The sequence below is a fragment of the Salvelinus namaycush genome, chromosome 25 (assembly GCF_016432855.1).
Source record: "Salvelinus namaycush isolate Seneca chromosome 25, SaNama_1.0, whole genome shotgun sequence".
In the NCBI taxonomy this organism is placed as follows: Eukaryota; Metazoa; Chordata; class Actinopteri; order Salmoniformes; family Salmonidae; genus Salvelinus; species Salvelinus namaycush.
In genome coordinates this window covers 15,800,605-15,820,603 of record NC_052331.1, presented here as the reverse complement: position 1 = coordinate 15,820,603, position 19,999 = coordinate 15,800,605, and the positions used below count along the sequence as shown (strand labels likewise).

At 43.9% G+C, this 19,999-nt stretch overlaps 2 protein-coding genes across 2 annotated transcripts; both read left to right on the top strand.

The window, feature by feature from the left end:
• Nucleotides 1-3,131: 3,131 nt before the first annotated feature.
• On the top strand, nucleotides 3,132-8,172 carry LOC120020676 (dual specificity protein phosphatase 22-B-like). Its single transcript, XM_038964378.1, has 7 exons — nucleotides 3,132-3,152; nucleotides 4,437-4,470; nucleotides 4,674-4,756; nucleotides 5,587-5,636; nucleotides 6,655-6,729; nucleotides 7,150-7,321; nucleotides 7,974-8,172. The coding sequence occupies exons 1-7, from the start codon at nucleotides 3,132-3,134 to the stop codon at nucleotides 8,124-8,126; spliced, it is 588 nt and encodes a 195-aa protein (XP_038820306.1). The 3' UTR covers nucleotides 8,127-8,172.
• Nucleotides 8,173-9,306: 1,134 nt separating this feature from the next.
• Nucleotides 9,307-18,762, top strand: LOC120020038 (interferon regulatory factor 4-like). Its single transcript, XM_038963470.1, has 9 exons — nucleotides 9,307-9,393; nucleotides 9,907-10,106; nucleotides 10,504-10,690; nucleotides 11,365-11,450; nucleotides 11,603-11,789; nucleotides 15,761-15,853; nucleotides 16,332-16,730; nucleotides 17,207-17,319; nucleotides 17,671-18,762. The coding sequence occupies exons 1-9, from the start codon at nucleotides 9,384-9,386 to the stop codon at nucleotides 17,818-17,820; spliced, it is 1,425 nt and encodes a 474-aa protein (XP_038819398.1). The 5' UTR covers nucleotides 9,307-9,383; the 3' UTR covers nucleotides 17,821-18,762.
• Nucleotides 18,763-19,999: the final 1,237 nt, after the last annotated feature.

Genomic DNA, 19,999 nt, shown 5'->3' with positions numbered 1-19,999 from the left:
CTACGCACCAGGCTTCCAGTGCGTCTCCAGAGCCCTGTTCCTCCTCCACGCACTCTCCCTATGGTGCGTGTCTCCAGCCCAGTGCCTCCAGTTCCGGCACCACGCACTAAGCCTCCTGTGCGTCTCCAGAGCCCTGTACGCACTGTTCCTTCTCCCCGTACTCGTCCTGATGTGCTGCACTCAGCCCGGTGCCACCAGTGCCGGCACCACACACCAGGCCTATAGTGCGCTTCGAGAGGTCAGTGTGCCCTGTCCCTGCTCCCCGCACTAGGCTTGAAGTGCGTGTCTCCAGTCCGGTGCCTCCAGTTTCGGCACCACGCACCAGGCCTACAGTGCGTTTCAGCCGGCCAGAGTCTGCCGTCTGCCCAACGGCGCCTGAACTGTCCGTCTGCCAAGCGCCGCATGAACTGCCCGTCTGTATTGAGCCTTCAAAGCCGCCCGTCTGCCATGAGCCTGCAAAGCCGCCCGTCTGCCATGAGCCTACAGAGCCTTCCGCCAGACAGGAGCCGCTAGAGCCTTCCGCCAGACAGGAGCCGCTAGAGCCTTCCGCTAGACAGGAGCAGCCAAAGCCTTCCGCCAGACAGGATCAGTCTGAGCCATCCGTCTCCGCAGCGCCATCTGAGCCATCCGTCTCCGCAGCGCCATCTGAGCCATCCGTCTCCGCAGCGCCATCTGAGCCATCCGTCTCCTCAGCGCCATCTGAGCCATCCGTCTCCCCAGCGCCGTCTGAGCCATCCGTCTGTCCCGAGCCATTAGAGCCGCCCGTCTGTCCCGAGCCGTCAGAGCCGTTAGTCAGTCAGGAGCCGCTAGAGCCATTCGTCAGTCAGGATCTGCCAGAGCCGCCAACCAGACAGGATCTGCCAGAGCCGCCAACCAGACAGGATCTGCCAGAGCCGCCAACCAGACAGGATCTGCCAGAGCCGCCAACCAGACAGGATCTGCCAGAGCCGCCAACCAGACAGGATCTGCCAGAGCCGCCAGTGAGCCATGAGCGTCCAGAGCCGCCAGTGAGCCATGAGCGTCCAGAGCCGTCAGCCAGCCATGAGCGTCCAGAGCCGTCAGCCAGCCATGAGCGTCCAGAGCCGTCAGCCAGCCATGAGCGTCCAGAGCCGTCAGCCAGCCCGGAGCTGCCAGTAATCCAGAACTGCCCCTCAGTCCAGAGCTGTCTCTCTGTCCGGAGCTGCCTTTCAGTCCGGAGTTGCCCCTCTATCCTGAGCTACCTCTCTATCCTGAGCTACCTCTCTATCCTGAGCTACCTTGTCTTGGTGTTGCCCCTTATATTAGGTGGGTGGAGAAAGAGGGTGGTCATTCTAAGGGGGAGATGTAAGCTGGAATTGACTATGGTGGGGTGGGGACCTCGCCCTGAGCCTGAACCACCACCGTGGTCAGATGCCCACCCAGACCCTCCCCTAGACTTTGTGCTGGTGCGCCCGGAGTTCGCACCTTAAGGGGGGGGTTATGTCACGTTCCTGACCTGTTTTCTGTTAGTTTTTGTATGTGTTAGTTGGTCAGGACGTGAGTTTGGGTGGGCAGTCTATGTTTTCTGTTTCTATGTTGGTTAATGGTACCTAATATGGCTCTCAATTAGAGGCAGGTGTTTTTCATTTCCTCTGATTGAGAGTCATATTAAGGTAGGTGTTTTCACACTGTTTGTTGTGGGTGGTTGTCTCCTGTGTCTGTGTCTATGTTACACCATACGGGACTGTTTCGTGCGTTCGTCATTTTGTGTAGTCATTTTCCTGTTCGTGAGTTCTTCGTGTTTCATGTAAGTTCGTCGTTCAGGTCTGTCTACGTCGTTTTGTTGTTTTGTAATATTATCAAGTGTTCTTCGTGTGTTTAGTTTCGTCTTGTGAATAAAGAGAATTATGTATTCACAACCCGCTGCGCCTTGGTTCAATCCCTACTCTTCCTCTTCGTATGAAGAGGAGGAGGAACACCGTTACAATCGCACCTCCATTATGGCATCTGTTGAGGGATTCCTTCATGCTGCATCCCCAGTTGCTCTCTCGTCAAATAGCATCCAAACAGAAGACGTTTGTGGCACTACTGCTGGTGCTTCTGCTCCATCTGATCCCTCTTCTTCCTGTTGCCCTGCTGCCTGAGCCAGCTGACTGCTGGGGCTGTCCCTCCCTGTTGCTGAGTTTCTTTGAAGAGCCTCATCAATCGCTCTGGCATCACTGAAGGCTAACTTCTTACACCTGGGGTCAAGTGCAGCGGATTCTGATTGCACGTGATTATTTTCCATTCTGTATAACTTTCTGTCTATTGATGGACATAGGGTGTTCATCAACTCTGGCACATGTCCTGTGGTTACATTTGCTTCTCTCTGGCGGCTGGCTGTGATTTTGCTGCAGACCCTTACACAGTAGTATCATTTTTGAGGCTGTCACATAGCTGAAAAGAGAGAACAGTAACTTATTAGTTCATGTTTTGTCTACTGATACTACATTCTCATCTCAGCTACACCTAGCTTCACAGTTGGGTGCACAGTTCGCATATCCCGGTGTAGGTTGTGCATAGAACCAGCTTTATATGAGATTCAGTTTTGGAAAATTCTACACTTTGCTCTAACATTGTCTACATTATTAAAATGCATCCAAATGCTACTGTGCTTCCAACTCATTTTCCAGCTGTTGTTTTCACAGCTGTCCTTCCTCACGCATCTTTGGTTCATTGGTTGGCACTGCGTGTCTGATTGACAGGAACAACAGGTGAGGCTGTTAGTCTGAGCAGACAGTCAGAAAGAATGTGTGTGCGCATGAGCATTTAGGTCTATATTATTATTATTTTTATTTTTTTCGATATTTTAGTTAGTTAATTCTATTCATTTAAATATTTTGATTATTCATGTCTTAATTTTTTAAATATTTTTATAAATAGATTCGGCTCTTCTGATATGCGAGCCAGCTCCCAACGTCCACCTACAAGAGCCGGCTCTTATAGCCGACCCGCTCGTGAAAGACCCATCACTATTTGGCACCACCACGCTGCTGCGGACTGTGTGAGGTCCTCGCTCACAATTTCGGGAGCTTTTGGGAAAGCCTTTGGAGAACTACTTCTCGAGACGAGTACAACAATATATTACGTAATTTTCCTTCCATTCGTTGGTTTTACAGACGTCTTTGATTTCAATGGGTAATGGGCTCAATAAGGTATGTTATTTGTTGATATATAGCCTATGTGCATGCGCTCCCAGCAAAGTTTATGCACGGTCTTCGAGTACACTAGTTCTGTAGACCGCAGGTTTCAATTAATTATACGATGTCAATCAAGAACGCGTAGTCAGCTGTGTTTAATGTGTGTTTTCTATTGCTGCTGTAAAAACATATTACGCCTAATGTATTATATTGAATCAGGTACACAATTGCATAATATCATTTCCACTTTATGCCATAAGATTGTCAGTTTGCTGCTCTATGTACTGTACACTGTACACTTTCATTAATCTATGTGTCTATCAAAGCAGCTTTCACACACACCCGGTCTGTAGGCGTTGTGCTTTTACATTCCAACTCCTTGGCTACACAGTGGACAAATTCCATCGAAAACAAACCACATGGTTTGGTGATATTACTTGTTCTGGATGTAATGCATTGCTGTGTGTTATCACATACTGTAGGCTACATGTCATGAATACTTTAGCGATTGACCTTTTCAAATGTTGGCTTGGTACTTGTTGTACACAACAGGTGTCATCAACTCATTTCAATTGGAAAACATTTCTGCAACCCTCATCAGTGTTATTCCAGCTGCAGGATGAGGGATAAAGATTTTTACCACACACACACACACACACACATACACACACACACACAGATCCCCATTAACATTTCTTATTATCACCATTATGGAAGAACTTGTCCCGGTTGGTGTTTTTAAATCACTGATGAAGAATTTTGAGGCTGATTCCCTGACCTGTCAATGTTTTTAATTTGCTGTTTTTGATTTTGTTATACTCTTGTGAATTCAGTGGTTTTTACTAGATTACTTACATGTTGTCTGTCTGTAATTTTTGTAATGACTTGGTGCTGCCTATCTTGGCCAGGACGCTCTTGAAAAAGAGATTTTAAACCCTTCCTGGTTAAATAAAGGTTAAATAAATAAAAAATAAAAAATATTTTGTGCGGAGTCAGAGTGACACATCTCAGTTGTCTGAGCTCACTCTCCTCTGGTATTTGGTGTCAAACTAAATATACCATCCCTGCACCTCCATGTTGTCTTTCCTTGAGTACACAGGCTATATATTTGAGTTTCGTCTTTGCTGTCAATAATGGTAGAATAAGCCAGGGGGCTTGTATTTTGAGTAGTAATATGGTTACCTAGCTATTTGGGTAATGGATGAAATGTGTGTTGTAATTATGTTAGGTTTATGTACACCAGTGAATGAATGTAAACAAGAGGTCACACATTAATATTCTATGCTTACCTTCCCATAGGTGCTGCCTGACTTGTACTTGGGGAACTTCAAAGGTATGTGTTTCTTCCCCCACTCTACTGGTCAAAGGCTTGAGCTAAGGATAAGACAAGCGAAGACACCCCGTCACTGTTTTCCCTTCCAGTATATTTCAGTGGCACATTCACATAGACAACATTCTATGAATATTTCTATTCTATGAATATTTCTAGATTCTATTAATATTTCTAGTTTGTCATTCGATACTTTTTTCTCACAGATGCGAGGGACAGGGAACAGTTAGCGAGGAACAACATCACACACATCCTCTCTATCCATGATAGTGCAGCCCCTATCCTGCCGGTAAGAAAACAATTCCCAGGGCACCATTTACTAGAACAAAGCTAAATACCACCTCAGAAATGTTTTACGCATGAGGCTATTATATGAATGAATGTACACATGATGTAATGATACCCGACGCATGCATTTACACACTTTCATTAATGCTTATCCCGTATCATGCACGCTTAAAATCCAGTTTCAAAATCCAATTTAGATGGATGTTAAACATATAAATCATGTTTATCATCAAAATATGCGCACACAGTTTGTTTAAGGAAATAAATTGCACTTATGACAGTCATGGGAAGAGTATGGTGTGTGTTTGCCCCTGGACCCGTCTGTCAGGTAATTCCGGACTGCAGTATGAGAGTATGGCTTAGCGTGTAGCATTAGACTATGCCCCATCCCAAACCAACCAGGTTCCCATGACTTCAATTGAAATAATCTGTTGGAGCCTGTATGAGCTCTGTGGGAGAGTGTAGGCGGAGGATTAGGCAGAGAGGAGTTTCATTTGAGTTTCTGACCCAGTGCTCTGGCTCGAGCTTGTGTGGAACTCGGTGTTCTCGCATTCTACTACCCCCTCTAGCAACTAGCAAGGTCTGTCCCCTTCCATCACTTCCTCACTACAGCTGCAATCACACCTTCACAAACACAGCCTATAGGCAAGGCCCTTGTGTGTAAGCTTACATAATGGTTCTTGCTGTTTGCAGAAACACTTGTAAGACTGATGATTCAGCATGGATGTAATAGTGTGTAGTGAGTGGTGTTTCCAACGATCCTGTTGTCCTACTTTGCCTATTAGATTGTGATTGTGTTAGACCGTTTAACAGTTGGCCGTTGTCCTGCAGGGGATGACCTATCTGTGCATCTCAGCAGCAGACCTGCCCACACAAAACCTGTAAGTACCCAAATACACAGCACCACACAGTACTCAAGGCTACCGGGTACAGAACAGAACAGCACAGGACTGAAGCGAGGTAGACCATTCATATCCATTCTATCCGGCAGATACACTCTGTGTGGGCGTCAGTAGTTCATGTTCTATTGGTATGAAAATGATGTGCTTCACATTCTCACCATTTAGCTGTGAATCAAAGCACTGAATAAATGACTAGATGACAAGGTGATTCAGCTTCTTATTTTTTATTGAGAAATCATGGAGGGATTTTTACACACTAAGATTAAGACACAAACATATGCAGAGATGTACTGAGCACCCATAACAACATATATTATACATACATACATAGATAGGTGGATAGATAATGTTGAAACACACACACACACGCACACACACGCACACACATTTACTCTGGTTAAGTGCGTAGAATGCAGGACGTCTGGTCCTCTGATATGCAGAAAGGAACAGGAAGTATGGTTCTGCACTGCAGTGTTGCCTCGTCCATCTGCACTGTGCCTCTATTTTTATAACACTCCCCAAAACGCGCACACACACACACACACACACACACACACACACACACACACAGATGTCGTTGTCATTAACCCCTGTTACCCCCACGCCTCGACGCTCCAGCGCGGTGTGAAACCTGCAGGCGAAATATGAAACTGGCCCTGACTAACCAGAGATGGAGACAGACAATACTTTCTCATCCTGGTCCTGTCAGGAGGATAGATGGATGGCCCTAGAGCCTAGTAGAACACACCCATCCTCACCCCTATGGCCCTCTCATCACGCCTACCTCACCGCTCGCACACCCTTAACCACTCATCACCCCAGTTTTTATGACTAGGGAGGGGGCACGTGTTTTGGCGACTTAAGTGTTACTTGTCCTATGTGCTTTCTCTTCCACAACTGATACAATTGTGTTACCATTATGGGAATGGCAACTGGTTTGTAACTTTTTTATGACCTGCTTATGACCTTACATAACCTGTATTTGTGTCATTCTCAGGAGAATGCACTTTAAACAGAGCATCATGTTCATTCACGAGTCACGTCTCAAAGGAGAGGGTTGTCTGGTCCACTGGTGAGAAACTTTATAAAATACAAAACAACTGTATTTGTCCAACTGCTACTGTATCTCTGGGTTTAACTGAGTGCTCACAAGTGAACTCATGTGTGACTATGGTAAGCAGAAGACAGATAGATAACGCAGAATGCTATTCTTGAACTTCCCCAAACAACAATCTTGATTTGAATGTATTGTGTTTGTTAACCTATCTGAGGTGTATCTGGTGAGGTTGAGGGTCTTCTGAGAAATACAGAGGAAGACCTTCCTTCGTATTCAATCTCTAATGTTGCCTTCACAGCATACCCTCCTTTCTTTGACTTCCAATTGAATGTATTGTCTTTTAATATGACCTTCTGCTGATGTCCTTTATCTCTATCATGGCCATACCCACTCCTATCCATCGCTCCTTAACCATCCATCCCTCTCTCCATGGAGTCTGGCGGGTGTGTCTCGGAGTGTCACCCTGGTGGTGGCCTACATCATGACGGTGACAGGGCTGGGCTGGCAGGAGGCTCTGGCTGCTGTGAGAGTGGCTCGGCCCTGCGCTGGGCCCAACCTGGGCTTCCAGCGCCAGCTCCAGGAGTTTGAGACCAATCACGCTGACCAGGTCAATACAGAGAGGGATAGAGGAAGGATAGATGGGAAAATGTCATTCTTGGAGGAAAATGGAAGTTGTATAAAAAGTTACTTATCATTAAAAATGAATGTGTTAAAGTTCCAATGCAGCCGTTTTTATCGCAATATCAAATCATTTCCGGGTAACAAGTCGTTTCCAGGTAACAGTTAAGTTACATCACCTTACTGTGATTGTTTTCAATTAAAATGGTCAGAAAGGAACAAGAAAAGCTTCCTTTGCAATTCCACACATTTTGCTATCACATGCAGTCCGGGTGCCCGTTTGGTAATCTGGCCATGTTTCGAACACTTTCTTATTTGTCTATTAACTAATTTACCGCCTGGTGATGTCATCAAAACTCCATCCCACCAAAATAGGCTGAAAATTCAGGCGGTCTTTTCAAACAGTTCTTACACTAAAAGGGCATTTTCATCATTTTCACAATTTCACAGTATTATTCCAGCCTCATAATGTGGAATTAAAAACACCGGAACATTCCCATTTTTGACTGCACTGGGCCTTTAAGCATTAAAGCCTTCAGAGCGAGGAGTCAGACTATGCTGTAATGACTTTAGAAAGAGAATACACCTGCCTCAATAGACAAGAATATTGACATACTGTATTTTGTTGTTTGTCTCTGCAGTTCAGGGAGTGGCTTTGGCAATTATACAAAGAGAGGCCCTTCAACGACGAGGATGACATCCGCATCCTGTTGGCCAAGAGTTTCAAACCCAATGGGGTGGGGGTGGAGGGGAATGTTGAGCCGTCCACCCCTCCAGGATTGCAGGGTACCTGAGATCCCTTATCCAGGTCTGAAGGCTTACACTGTGGGATGATACCACTCTGGCCCCTAGAGGGTGGGTGGGGGGGTTCTTTCTCTGTCAGTACGCTGTTAGACCAGTCTCTGTCGTTGTCCCTCTACTGGAGAAGACTGGGGGAGGATGGGTCGATGGATGCACCATTTTGAGAATGTTTATTGATGTTTTATTATGGCTAATACCACTGGTTTTATTACCCCTAATTTATATACAGTATTTAGTTATACATGGCACGTTCAGCATTTGCACATGTTTTTCTAAACCTCGAAAATGTATGAATATTGTTGTCACATCAGCTTTTTTGTGCATTAATAAAATGATTAAAGATGAAATTATGACTGAGATGAAATGGTTAATAACTACCGGTAGGTCTGCTATGCTGTCAGATACAATGTGATGACAGACATGCTCTGCTCTGTTTACCTCTGTTTCTAGGTCTATTTCCTGTTTGTGTTATGCAAAGGAAGCCTTGCATGACAGCAGTAAAAACAACCTTTTTCAGCCCCCTCTGTCAGCATTGGAGGGATACAGAGAGCTGGGCATGAGTGCCACTGGCTCTGAAAAGTGATGCATTTGAATTTGTCTGTTTCCTACCTACCCACACACCTACCTATAATGTAGCCATTCTCCAATAGATATGGCATACAGCCTATGAATTAGACCCAGTTGATATTTAAGGTTATGTGCATCACACAACCACTGGAGGGCAGCAGTATAACCACAGTAAAACAAATTGAGGCTATATTGTATTTGTGAATGAAATGAAAACACACTTTACTAAAATATCCCATATTTTCGTCAATGTAATAGGCTACTGTAATTAACTTGCAGGAGGATTGACTACATTTTAATTGCCATATAACTACATTATGAAAACCACAGCACAAGAACAATTATATTGTAGGACTTTATAATACAGTATTTTACAGCATAAACATATGATGGTAATGGAATCTATTGACATAATTATGATTTTAGGGAGTTTCTTTTTTGATATTGACACAGGTAATTGTTCCATTCCATGGTGACGTTTGCTTCCTGTGTTTGCCACTCGAGAGGGATTCCCCGTCCACCGACTGTAGGTTGCTCTCGATAAGCTTCAGAGAACTGCAGCTCCTCCCAGTTGCGGCACCAACACATCAAGATGTGACTGACTATATGAATAGGGCACCCGATGCTCTCACTTGAGAACAGTGTCAGTGAAATCGATTTCATCACTTGTCAGACAAGCTCACATGGTTAGAGGTAAGGAGTTTATTCTCACTCACAGTAGGCTATAGGAAACATAAGAGAGGGGAAAGTTCTGAAGTTGATGCAGTGATGTTGATGCACTTAAGACTATTATGTTATTTATTTTATGCATGTGATTATAACACTGTTTTTCTGATTTTACTTATGAGCCTACAAAATATGAATTCCATTGTCTTTGAATTAAAATAACCCAAGACATCCAGAAGGGTTTCATTCTTAAATGAAGGCCTACCTATTTTGTATGTGATTTATTTTATGCAATTCAAAAATAAATAATACATGTTTTAGTGCATATTTAATCAAAAAATATATACTATCAAATAAGTTTTGACATTATATCTTAATTTCATGAAAGCATGGCATTTTTATAGAAGTATGACTTCCCTGATAACATTAACCTTCATCACTCAGCACCAACTGACATTGTTTTGCATTGCGTGATAACAGACTTATTGCAACGCACATTATCTTTATGCCCATCCTTCTATTGCATGTGCTTTTTGACAGAGATGAACTTAGAGGGGGACAGTGGTCTGTCAGTGAGCTGCGGCAACGGGAAACTTAGACAGTGGCTGATCGACCAGATTAACAGCAGTAGCTATCCCGGACTAGTTTGGGAGAATGGCGAGAAAAGCATTTTCAGGATCCCGTGGAAACATGCGGGCAAACAGGACTACAATCGTGACGAGGATGCTGCACTCTTCAAGGTGCGTTTGGACCCACACACTCACTTCACCATACTTTTCTACAGTTTTTTTCTTCTACTTTTTAGTTACTATATACAACTGGTGAATATTGAATATAGTGTGCAGGTACCCCATAAAGTATTGCTAACTCAATCATATTCAGTCACTCAATTCACTCTCCAGACCTAGTCTACTTGGGCAGGTGTAATTTACATTATTTTCTATAGACTACTTGTTTGTACAGTATAACAAGTGATCATCTTTGTTCAAGACAATGGATATTTGTTTAAGACAAAGACCAATGCATGTTGATTTTGATGCAGGCCTACTAATGCCTTACTTATTGCCAGATACATTTAAATTGAATGCAGAGAGAAAGTGTAAATCAGTCAATTTATTATGCTGTTGATTATTGCAGGCTTGGGCATTGTTCAAAGGGAAACACAGGGAAGGAGTGGACAAACCAGACCCCCCCACATGGAAGACTAGACTGCGATGTGCTCTTAACAAAAGTAATGACTTTGACGAGCTGGTGGAAAGAAGCCAACTTGATATATCAGACCCTTACAAAGTCTACAGAATCATACCGGAGGGAGCTAAGAGAGGCAAGTTATGTTCATCTAATTGCTGTATTTCCAAAGTCAAGTCCATGTCACAAGTGTAATCTGCTGTCAGAAATGTCTACTGTACCATAATTAAATTATATAGGCTACTGGCAGGTGATGTCACAGATTTCATATGTCAAAGGTAATGAAAGCACTGTCTAACTCTTAACATACCCGAGCAGACACACATACAGCCAGCAATGTTTCATTTTGCCTCCATCGTCTAATGAGGCAGGAAGCCGAGAGGAAGCCGATGCATCTACCAAAAAGGCCTCTGAGCTTTTTTTAGAGGGCTTCGGTTTACCAGTGCAGAATGCACAGCAAACACACTTAACCTTGCATAATGAAGGCTGAAGGCTAGACAGAAGACCCCTTTGTCACTCTCATATGGCAGTCTCAGGAGTGACCAAACCTGCAACCTGGGGGTTCAAACACTTTAATCAAAAGTTGTTATCGCAAGCTTGTATAGTTGTTGTATTCAACTGTTTGAAGGGGCTGAATAGCATGTGAGCTCTGTTGAAACAGCTCTAATAATGTTGACTATAGTGACATATTTTTTATTGAGGATTACACACATTTCTGAGGGACCTCCACATCATTTTGCATTGTGCATTGTAGATTGGAATATAGAGAGTTATATGTGTGATGTCTAATGTTACATTTCCGTAATGTAGGGATCAAGATGGCAGAGACAACGTTACATATGAGCTCAGAGAGCAACTACCCCATGCACTCTCTGTACCCAACTCTACACAGCCAGGTAACGTCATTTGTTTACCCCTGCAACATGTACCTTCAAAGGTCTTAAGATCTTCAAAGTTCTTCACAGCTCTCTCTTCCTGCTGTGTGTGGATCAGGAACCCACCACTATCCGACTAACAGCTGTCTCCTCTCCCCCTGGCTTGTCCCAAGGTGTCTGGCAGCTACATAGTTCCCCAGGAGAGGAAGGAGTGGAAGGAGTACAGCCACACACAGGACCACCAGCAGCAACCTCAGGCTCAGCACCACCAGCCACCCCACGTTGAGCTGCAGTACAGCCAGTGCCACTACCCACCGCCACTCAGCCGACTGTGGCACACCGGGCCACACACAGATAACGGTGAGACATGGCATAGCATGGCCATGGTTATGGGGTGGGCACTGATTATAGGAAAGAACAGATAATGGAGAGATAAGATTACACAGTATATTTATTTGTATTTATTTATTTAACCTTCATATAAACGCAACAAGGAAACATTTCAACGGTTTTACTGAGTTACAGTTCATATAAGTAAATCAGTCAATTGAAATAAATTCATTAAACCCTAATCTATGGATTTCACATGACTGGGAAAACAGATATGAATCTGTTGGTCACAGATACCTTAAAAAGTAGGGGTGTGGATCAGAAAACCTGTCAGTATCTGGTGTAACTACCATTTGCCTCATGCAGCGCGACACATCTCCTTCGTATAGATTTGAGCAGGCTGTTGATTGTGGCCTGTGGAATGTTTTCTCACTCCTTTTCAATGGCGGTGCAAAGTAGCTCTATATTTGCGAGAAGAGAAATACGCTGTCGTACATGTCGATCCAGTCCAGAGCATCCCAAACATGCTCAATGGGTGACATGTCTGGTGTGTATGCAGGCCATGGAAGAACTGGGACACTTCCAGGAAATGTGTTCAGATCCATGCGACTTGGGGCCGTGCATTATCATACTGAAACATGAGGTGATGGCGGCAGATGAATGGCACAACAATGGCCTCAAGATCTCGTCACGGTATCTCTGTGCATTAAAATTGTCATCGATAAAATGAAATTGTGTTTGTTGTCCATAGTTTATTCCTGCCCATATTATAACCCCACCGCCACCATAGGGCATGTGAAGTATCCGGATGTGGAGATCCTAGGCTGGCGTGATTACACAGGGTCTGCGGTTGCGAGGCTGGTTGGACGTACTACCAAATTCTCTAAAACATTACATTTTCTGGCAAGAGCTCTGGTGAGCATTCCTGCAGTCAGCATGACAATTGTACGCTTCCTCAAAACTTCAAACATCTGTGGCATTGTGTTGTGTGACAAAACTGCACATATTAGAGTGGCCTTTCATTGTCCCCAGCTCAAGGTGCACCTGTATAATGATCATGCTGTTTAATCAGCTTCTTGATATGCTACACCTGTCAGGTGGATGGATTATCTTGGCAAAGGATAAATCCTCACTAACAGGGATGTAAACAAATTTTAGCACAAACTTTGAGAAAAATACGTTTTTTGTGCCTACAGAACATTTCTGGGATCTTTTATTTCAGCACATAAAACATGGGACCAACACTTTAATGCTGCATTTATATACTTTTTTCAGTGTACTGTGTGCATGTATTTATAAACTGGGTGTTTCAAGCCCTGAATGCTGATTGGCTGACCACGGACATGACAAAACATTTATTTTGAATGCTCTAATTACTTTAGAAACCAGTTTATAATAGCAATAATGCACCTTTGGGGTCTGTGGTATATTGGCCATATACCACACCCCCCCTGGCCTTGCTGGATTGAATCCCAGAGCTGACAAGGTACAAATCTGTCGTTCTGCCCCTGAGCACTCCTGAGTCCTGAGCACTCTGGAGCAGGTTTTCATCAAGGATCTCTCTGTACTGTGCTATGTTCATCTTTCCCTCGATCCTGACTAGTCTCCCAGTTCTTGCCGCTGAAAGACATCCCCACAGCATGATGCTGCCACCACCATGCTTCACCGTAGGGATGGTATCAGGTTTCCTCCAGACGTGATGCTTGGCATTCAGGCCAAAGAGTTCAATCTTGGTTTCATCAGACCAGAGAATCTTGTTTCTCATGGTCTGGGAGTCCTTTAGGTGTTTTCTGGCAAACTCCAAGCAGGTTGTCATGTGCGTTTTACTGAGGATTGGCGTCCTTCTGGACAGTCTACCATAAAGGCCTGATGGGTGGAGTGCTGCAGGGATGGTTGTCCTTCTGGAAGGTTCTCCCATCACAGAGGAACTCTGGAGCTCTGTCAGAGTGACCATCAGGTTCTTGGATACCTCCCTGACCAAGGCCCTTCTCTTCCGATTGCTCAGTTTGGCCGGGCGGCCAGCTCTAGGAAGAGTCTTGGTGGTTCCAAATGTCTTCCATTTAAGAATGATGGCCAGTGTGTTCTTGGGGACCTTAAATGCTGCAGAAATATTGGTACCCTTCCCCAGATCTGTGCCTCGACACAATCCTGTCTCTGAGATCTACGGACAATGCCTTCGACCTCATGGCTTGGTTTTTGCTCTGACATGCACTGTCAACTGTGGGACTTTACATAGACAGGTGTGTGCCTTTCCAAATCATGTCCAATCAATTGAATTTACCACAGGTGGACCCCAATAAAGTTGTAGAAACATCTCAAGAATGATCAATGGAAACAGGATGCACCTGAGCTCATTTTCAAATCTCATAGAAAAGAGTCGGAATACTTATGTAAATAAGGTATTTCAGTTTTTTATTTGCAAACATTACTGAAAACCTGTTTTCGCTCTGTTATTATGGGTTATTGTCTGTAGATTGATGAGTAAATAGTTAATTTAATCCTTTAGAATAAGGCTGTAACGTCACAAAATGTGGAAAAAGGGGTCTGAATACTTTCCAAATGTATTGCATATATATACAATAACAGTCAAAAGTTCTTATCTCAATTGGGTTGAGGTTGGGTGATTGTGGAGGCTAGGTCATTTGATGCAGTACTCCATCACTCTCCTTCTTGGTCATATAGCCCTTACACAGGCTGGAGGTGTGTTGGGTCATTGTCTTGTTGAAAAACAAATGATAGTCCCACTAAGCGCAAACCAGATGAGATGGCATATCGCTGCAGAATGCTGTGGTAGCCATGCTGGTTAAGTGTGCCCTGAATCCTAAATAAATCACAGACATTATCACCAGCAAAGCACCTCCACACCATCACACCTCTTCCTCCATGCTTCCCGGTGAGAACCACACATGTGGAGATCATCCGTTCACGTACTCTGCGTCTCACAAAGACACCGCGGTTGTAACCAAAAATCTAAAATTTGGACTCATCAGACCAAAGGACAGATTTACATCGGTCTAATGTCCATTGCTCTTGTTTTTTGGCCCAAGCAAGTCTCTTCTTCTTATTGGTGTCCTTTTGTCGTGGTTTCTTTGCAGCAATTCAACCATGGAAGCCTGATTCACACAGTCTCCTCTGAACAGTTGATGTTGTTACTTGAACTCTGTGAAGCATTTATTTGGGCTGCAATTTCTGAGCCTGGTAACTCTAATGAACTTATCTTCTGCAGCAGAGGTAACTCGGGGTCTTCCTTTCCTGTGGCATTCCTCCTTAGGGCCAGTTTCATCATAGCGCTTGATGGTTTTTGAGACTGCACTTGTAGAAACTTTCAAAGTTATTGAAATGTTCCTGATTGACTGACCTTCCTGTCTTAAAGTAACGATGGACTGTTGTTTCTCTTTCCTTATTTGCGCTGTTCTTGCCAAAATATGGACTTGGTCTTTTACCAAATAGGGCTATATTCTGTATACCACCCCTACCTTGTCACAACACATCTGATTGGCTCAATCGCATTAAGAGGGAAAGAAATTCCACAAATTAACTTTTTAGAAGGCACACCTGTTAATTGAAATGCATTCCAGGTGACTGACTACCTCATGAAGCTGGTTGAGAGAATGCCAAGAGTGTGCAAAGCTGTCATCAAGGCACAGGGTGGCTACTTTGAAGAATCTCAAATATAAAATATATTTGAATGTGTATGTGTGTCCAAACTTTTGACTGGTAGTGTATATATATATATACATAAATGACAGTGTACTATTGTATAGGCTAAGGTCATTGTATGACAAACACACATGTTGTAAAAAAAGCTTTTGGTTGACAGTGAAGGCTTTGGTGGCTGCCACTTCTACAAAATATTGAGGGCTTTATTTGACATGCTCTAGTCAGGTTCCTCCTGAGATAAAATCATGACAACAATGTAGTGCTTTATCCGCGATGAAATGTACTCTGTAAACACTAATTCATCGGTTAATAACAATACTCCTTTCATCTTTTCCTCCTAGGTTATCAGTTCACTGGCTCCTTCTATTCATACTCCTCCTCAGAGTCCCACCCCACAGCCTTTACAATGGACCACAACATGGCCACCCTTTCTGGTAAAGACATATTTATTCTATTACTACTACATTACTTAGTAACTACTGCTGCTGCTGCTGAAGCTGCTGCTACTGCTACACCACCAAAACAGTGCAATGACAGCTGGACACAAAGGGCAGGAGTAGTAAGATGTAGTGGAGTGTACTGAATTGTTATCTCTTGTTACCAACCACTAGAAACTAGAAGCTATTTATAGGACAATTACTTCCCTAATCTGGGTTTTAATAAGGTTAGTTGTTTGTTCTCATATTAAGTGTTTTCTATGAGTATATTGTTGATGTTTTAGATGGGTCACTGTAGAGACCAGTAACCTGATTATGAAAGTCGTAAAGTTCAGTAGTTTGCTAACTTCCCTCATTCACTTTCTTTCTATGTACACTGTTTATACATTCGTTTTCAGACAGCTGTCCGGCTTGTTTTATTTGGAATACTTCTACTCACTTGTTTATTCTCTAACAACCCCCCTCTCTCCTCCAGACTTCCGACTGCATGTGTCCCTGTTCTACCGTGAGGCTTTGGTCAAGAAGGTAACCACCTCTGGTCCTGAAGGCTGCCAGATCACCTCTTCTTCCTCCTCCTCTTCCTCGTCTTCCTCTCCATCCTCCCCCTGCCCTGAGGACAAGCTGTACAGCGGTGCAGAAGTGGTGCTGTTCCCGTCCCCTTACCCCGAGTCACAGAGGAGGGGGGCGGAGAAGCTACCCAACGTCCTGGAGAGGGGCGTGCTCCTGTGGATGGCGTCAGATGGGCTCTATGCCAAGCGGCTTTGCCAGAGCCGAGTGTACTGGGAGGGCCCGCTGGCCCCGTACACGGACAAACCCAACAAACTGGAGAAAGAACAGACCTGCAAGCTGTTTGACACTCAGCAGTTCCTCACTGGTGAGACACAGTATTTTGATTGTGATGCTTATGATGATGCTGATTATGATGATGATAATGGGGGTGATGATGATGATGAAGATCGGAGGAGGCGTACTGTAGAATGTAAAGTCCCTCTCCATACTGTGGTATCAGTGGGTAAGAGACTTGTCATGTTCTTATCGGCGGCCTATCCGTGGTGTCTCTCCATGAAACAGCCCCCGTTTTCAGGTGCAACACTAATTTTTCACACCAAAGACTTCCTTGCAAATGACTGGAAAAAGGTTTCACTGACTCCTCTTTCTGATTCTGTGAACCTTATTCTCTCAGCAAAGCATATTCCTTGCAGTGCTACTGTATCACAATACCCAGCCCTCTTCAGCTGAAGGTGCGTCCTTCATGAGCAAAATAGCTGTTTTCAGCTGTTAGAGGGCAAACTGGTGATTTGGGGTGAAATAAAGTGAGAAACTCATTGTATACTCCCTCCCTCCTTCCAGAGCTGCAGGGGTATGCACAACATGGCCGTCCCATGCCCAGGCACCAGGTGGTGCTGTGTTTCGGCGACGAGTACCCAGATCCCCAACGCCAGACCAAGATGATCACAGCACAGGTACAGTATACTACATACTTATCACTGTTTAAATGCATTACAATAACAGTCCAACATGAGAAAGGTTTAAACTAAATGATTTCTCTATAGCCTGCCTAGCCTTGTTAGTCATGATGTGAAAGAAAGGACTCTATCAACCGGTTCCAAATCGCTCCCTCCCCCTTGACCCCAACTCATCGATGTTTGTAGATCTGCAGGGTCCGGATTGATATATACAGTGCAGTGCATATTGCTTACACCTTACAGATTTGCAGAAACTAGAGGGAGGGGTAGGGAGAGATTTGGTAAATGTGAGCAATCTTTATTCGTTGTCATTCATCATTCATAGTGTGACCTCTGTATGTGTTGCAGGTGGAGCCAATGTTTGCCAGGGACCTGTTGTACTTCACCCAGCAGAACAGCAGTCACTACCTTAGGGACTATGAGCTCCAGGGACACACAGAGAGCTCCCCTCCAGCTATAGGAGACTACCAGAGGACCCTCCAACACATGCAGGAGTAACACATACAAACATGCCTCAGGAGCCATGGACATGCATGTAGGTAGACCAATGAGCTTAACTTCACAACTACTGTAATGTATACAGTATACTCAGGTCTTGGACTAAAATGCCTCACTGTGATTTCAACGTAAAACTGGACTGTGCCTCCATCATCCGTGTCAACAGTTTGAGCCAAAGATGATCAAAGATGAAAGTATCTACCCTAGTTTGTACAGCCTTACAATTATGTTTCTAATCATCATTTATTTGTCTTTTTTTAAACAATATGGAAAACTGATTAAGTATTTTGATTTATAAATCTTTACATGGCACTTCTGTTGTAATAGTTTTGTTTCAATGTCTAGGTGAATGTGTTTGATTGATTGGTTGATTTGCAAAACCTGCTCGAGGTAGCTGTAGATAATTGAAGTGATTGGTTTTAGGCTGACACTAGCATTGGTTCCCACTTGATCCTTGATACATTATAGCTACAAAGTGTGTGGTGTGTTTAGGCTTATCACAAGAGATAGTGTGTTTTCCGGGGACATCTGTAGGAAACCCACAACACCCCCTAACCTGTGGTAGTGGTGTGGGGGGCGGAGGTAGCCTGCCCCTGTCTCTCTCTCCCCATCTCTCTCTCTTTCTTTGTCTCCCTCTACATTTTCTCTCTTGCTAACACTTGTTTTCAACGAGAGAGGGATGCATGTGTTTGTGTAGGTTTGTGTGTATGTGTGTGTGTGTGCGGGCGTGCATGTGTGTGTCTGCATGTGAGATTGTGACAGTGTATAGGATGCGGTTTGAGGGGACGAGGACCAATGTGAAGCAGAGGGCGACTGACAGAAGCAGGAAGCACCAGTCACAGGTGCACAGGAAGTGGAGTAGCCCTCAGGAGAAAGGGAGAAGAGCTTAATGTGACCCATTTCCAGAAGCTAGGCATATGTTGCACGTCACTACTTCACAGGAGAGGCATTTTAAGGAATTTTTTTAATTTTTATATCAAAATCCTTTTTTGGGCAGAAATGCTTTTTGGAGCATGTGAACTTTCATGTGCCTTAATAACAAACGTGTATGCCATCTGTAAATACGAATAAAATGGTTAAATTACAAGCCTAGTTGGTTTAGCCACGAAAAAAAGACAGAAACCTTCCGATAGCCATGATTGGCTGAGATATGCCGAGAGATGAGTTTGGATTGATCTGCCATGAAGCACGTTTCTGTCTATAACATAAGCTGCTCAGTATGTGTTGATAATCCATGCTACGGCGGCCTTTTTGAAATAGATAACATTAGCCATGGAGAACTGCAAAAGGGTTGCTACTGTTCTCAACAACATTGTTGCCCTGAATTTAGCAGGCACTATAGACAAGATCTGTGGGAAAAAGTTGTGATGGACTACTTTCTGCACACGGTCAGTGTGAACCGGAGTGACACAACGGGCCAAATAAGCTGTAGCTAGCTACAAATAAAATGGAAAAGACACAGGACGTCTTAGTTAGTTAAAGTGGTTCCAGTCTGCAGTGAAGCGTTCATCCATGTATACAGATAACTGTCTAGCTACATTTTCAGGTATTTTACTTTTCAAATTTTGTCAGACAGTCATTTTCATTGCAAGTTAAAGCTTAATTTTCGCTAGCTAGCAAACGTTAGCTTACTGGCTCGCTACCTAATGTTACGTGTATGATCTGTATAGTAATATTATTTGTATCTCAGAAATCCATTTGCATTGCTAGTTATAGCCTAATGTTAACTAGCTAGCTAATGTTGAACCTACTTGGTTAGCTTTAGCTACCTGCAGATTCATACTACAGCCACAGACAGAACAATGAGACAGATATTTCACCGGATGTATAAATGTGAAGCATCCGGTTGGCGTTTCCACTCTCTACCAAATATGTGACCCGTTTCAGGAAACTAGGCATATGTCGCGGGTCACTACTTTACACGAGAGCCATTTGAACGTAATCGTTTTCTATTTTTATCAAAATGCATATTTTGGCAGAAATGCCTTCTGGAGTTTGTGAACTTTCATGTGCCTTAATAACAAACATGTATGCCATCTGTAAATACGAATAAAATTGTTAAATTACAAGCCTAGTTGGTTTAGCCAGAGAAAAGACAGCAACCTTCCCGCTAGCCATGATTGGCTGAGATAATGAGTGTGCTTGGACATGTTGAGAGATGAGTTCGGATTGGTCTGCC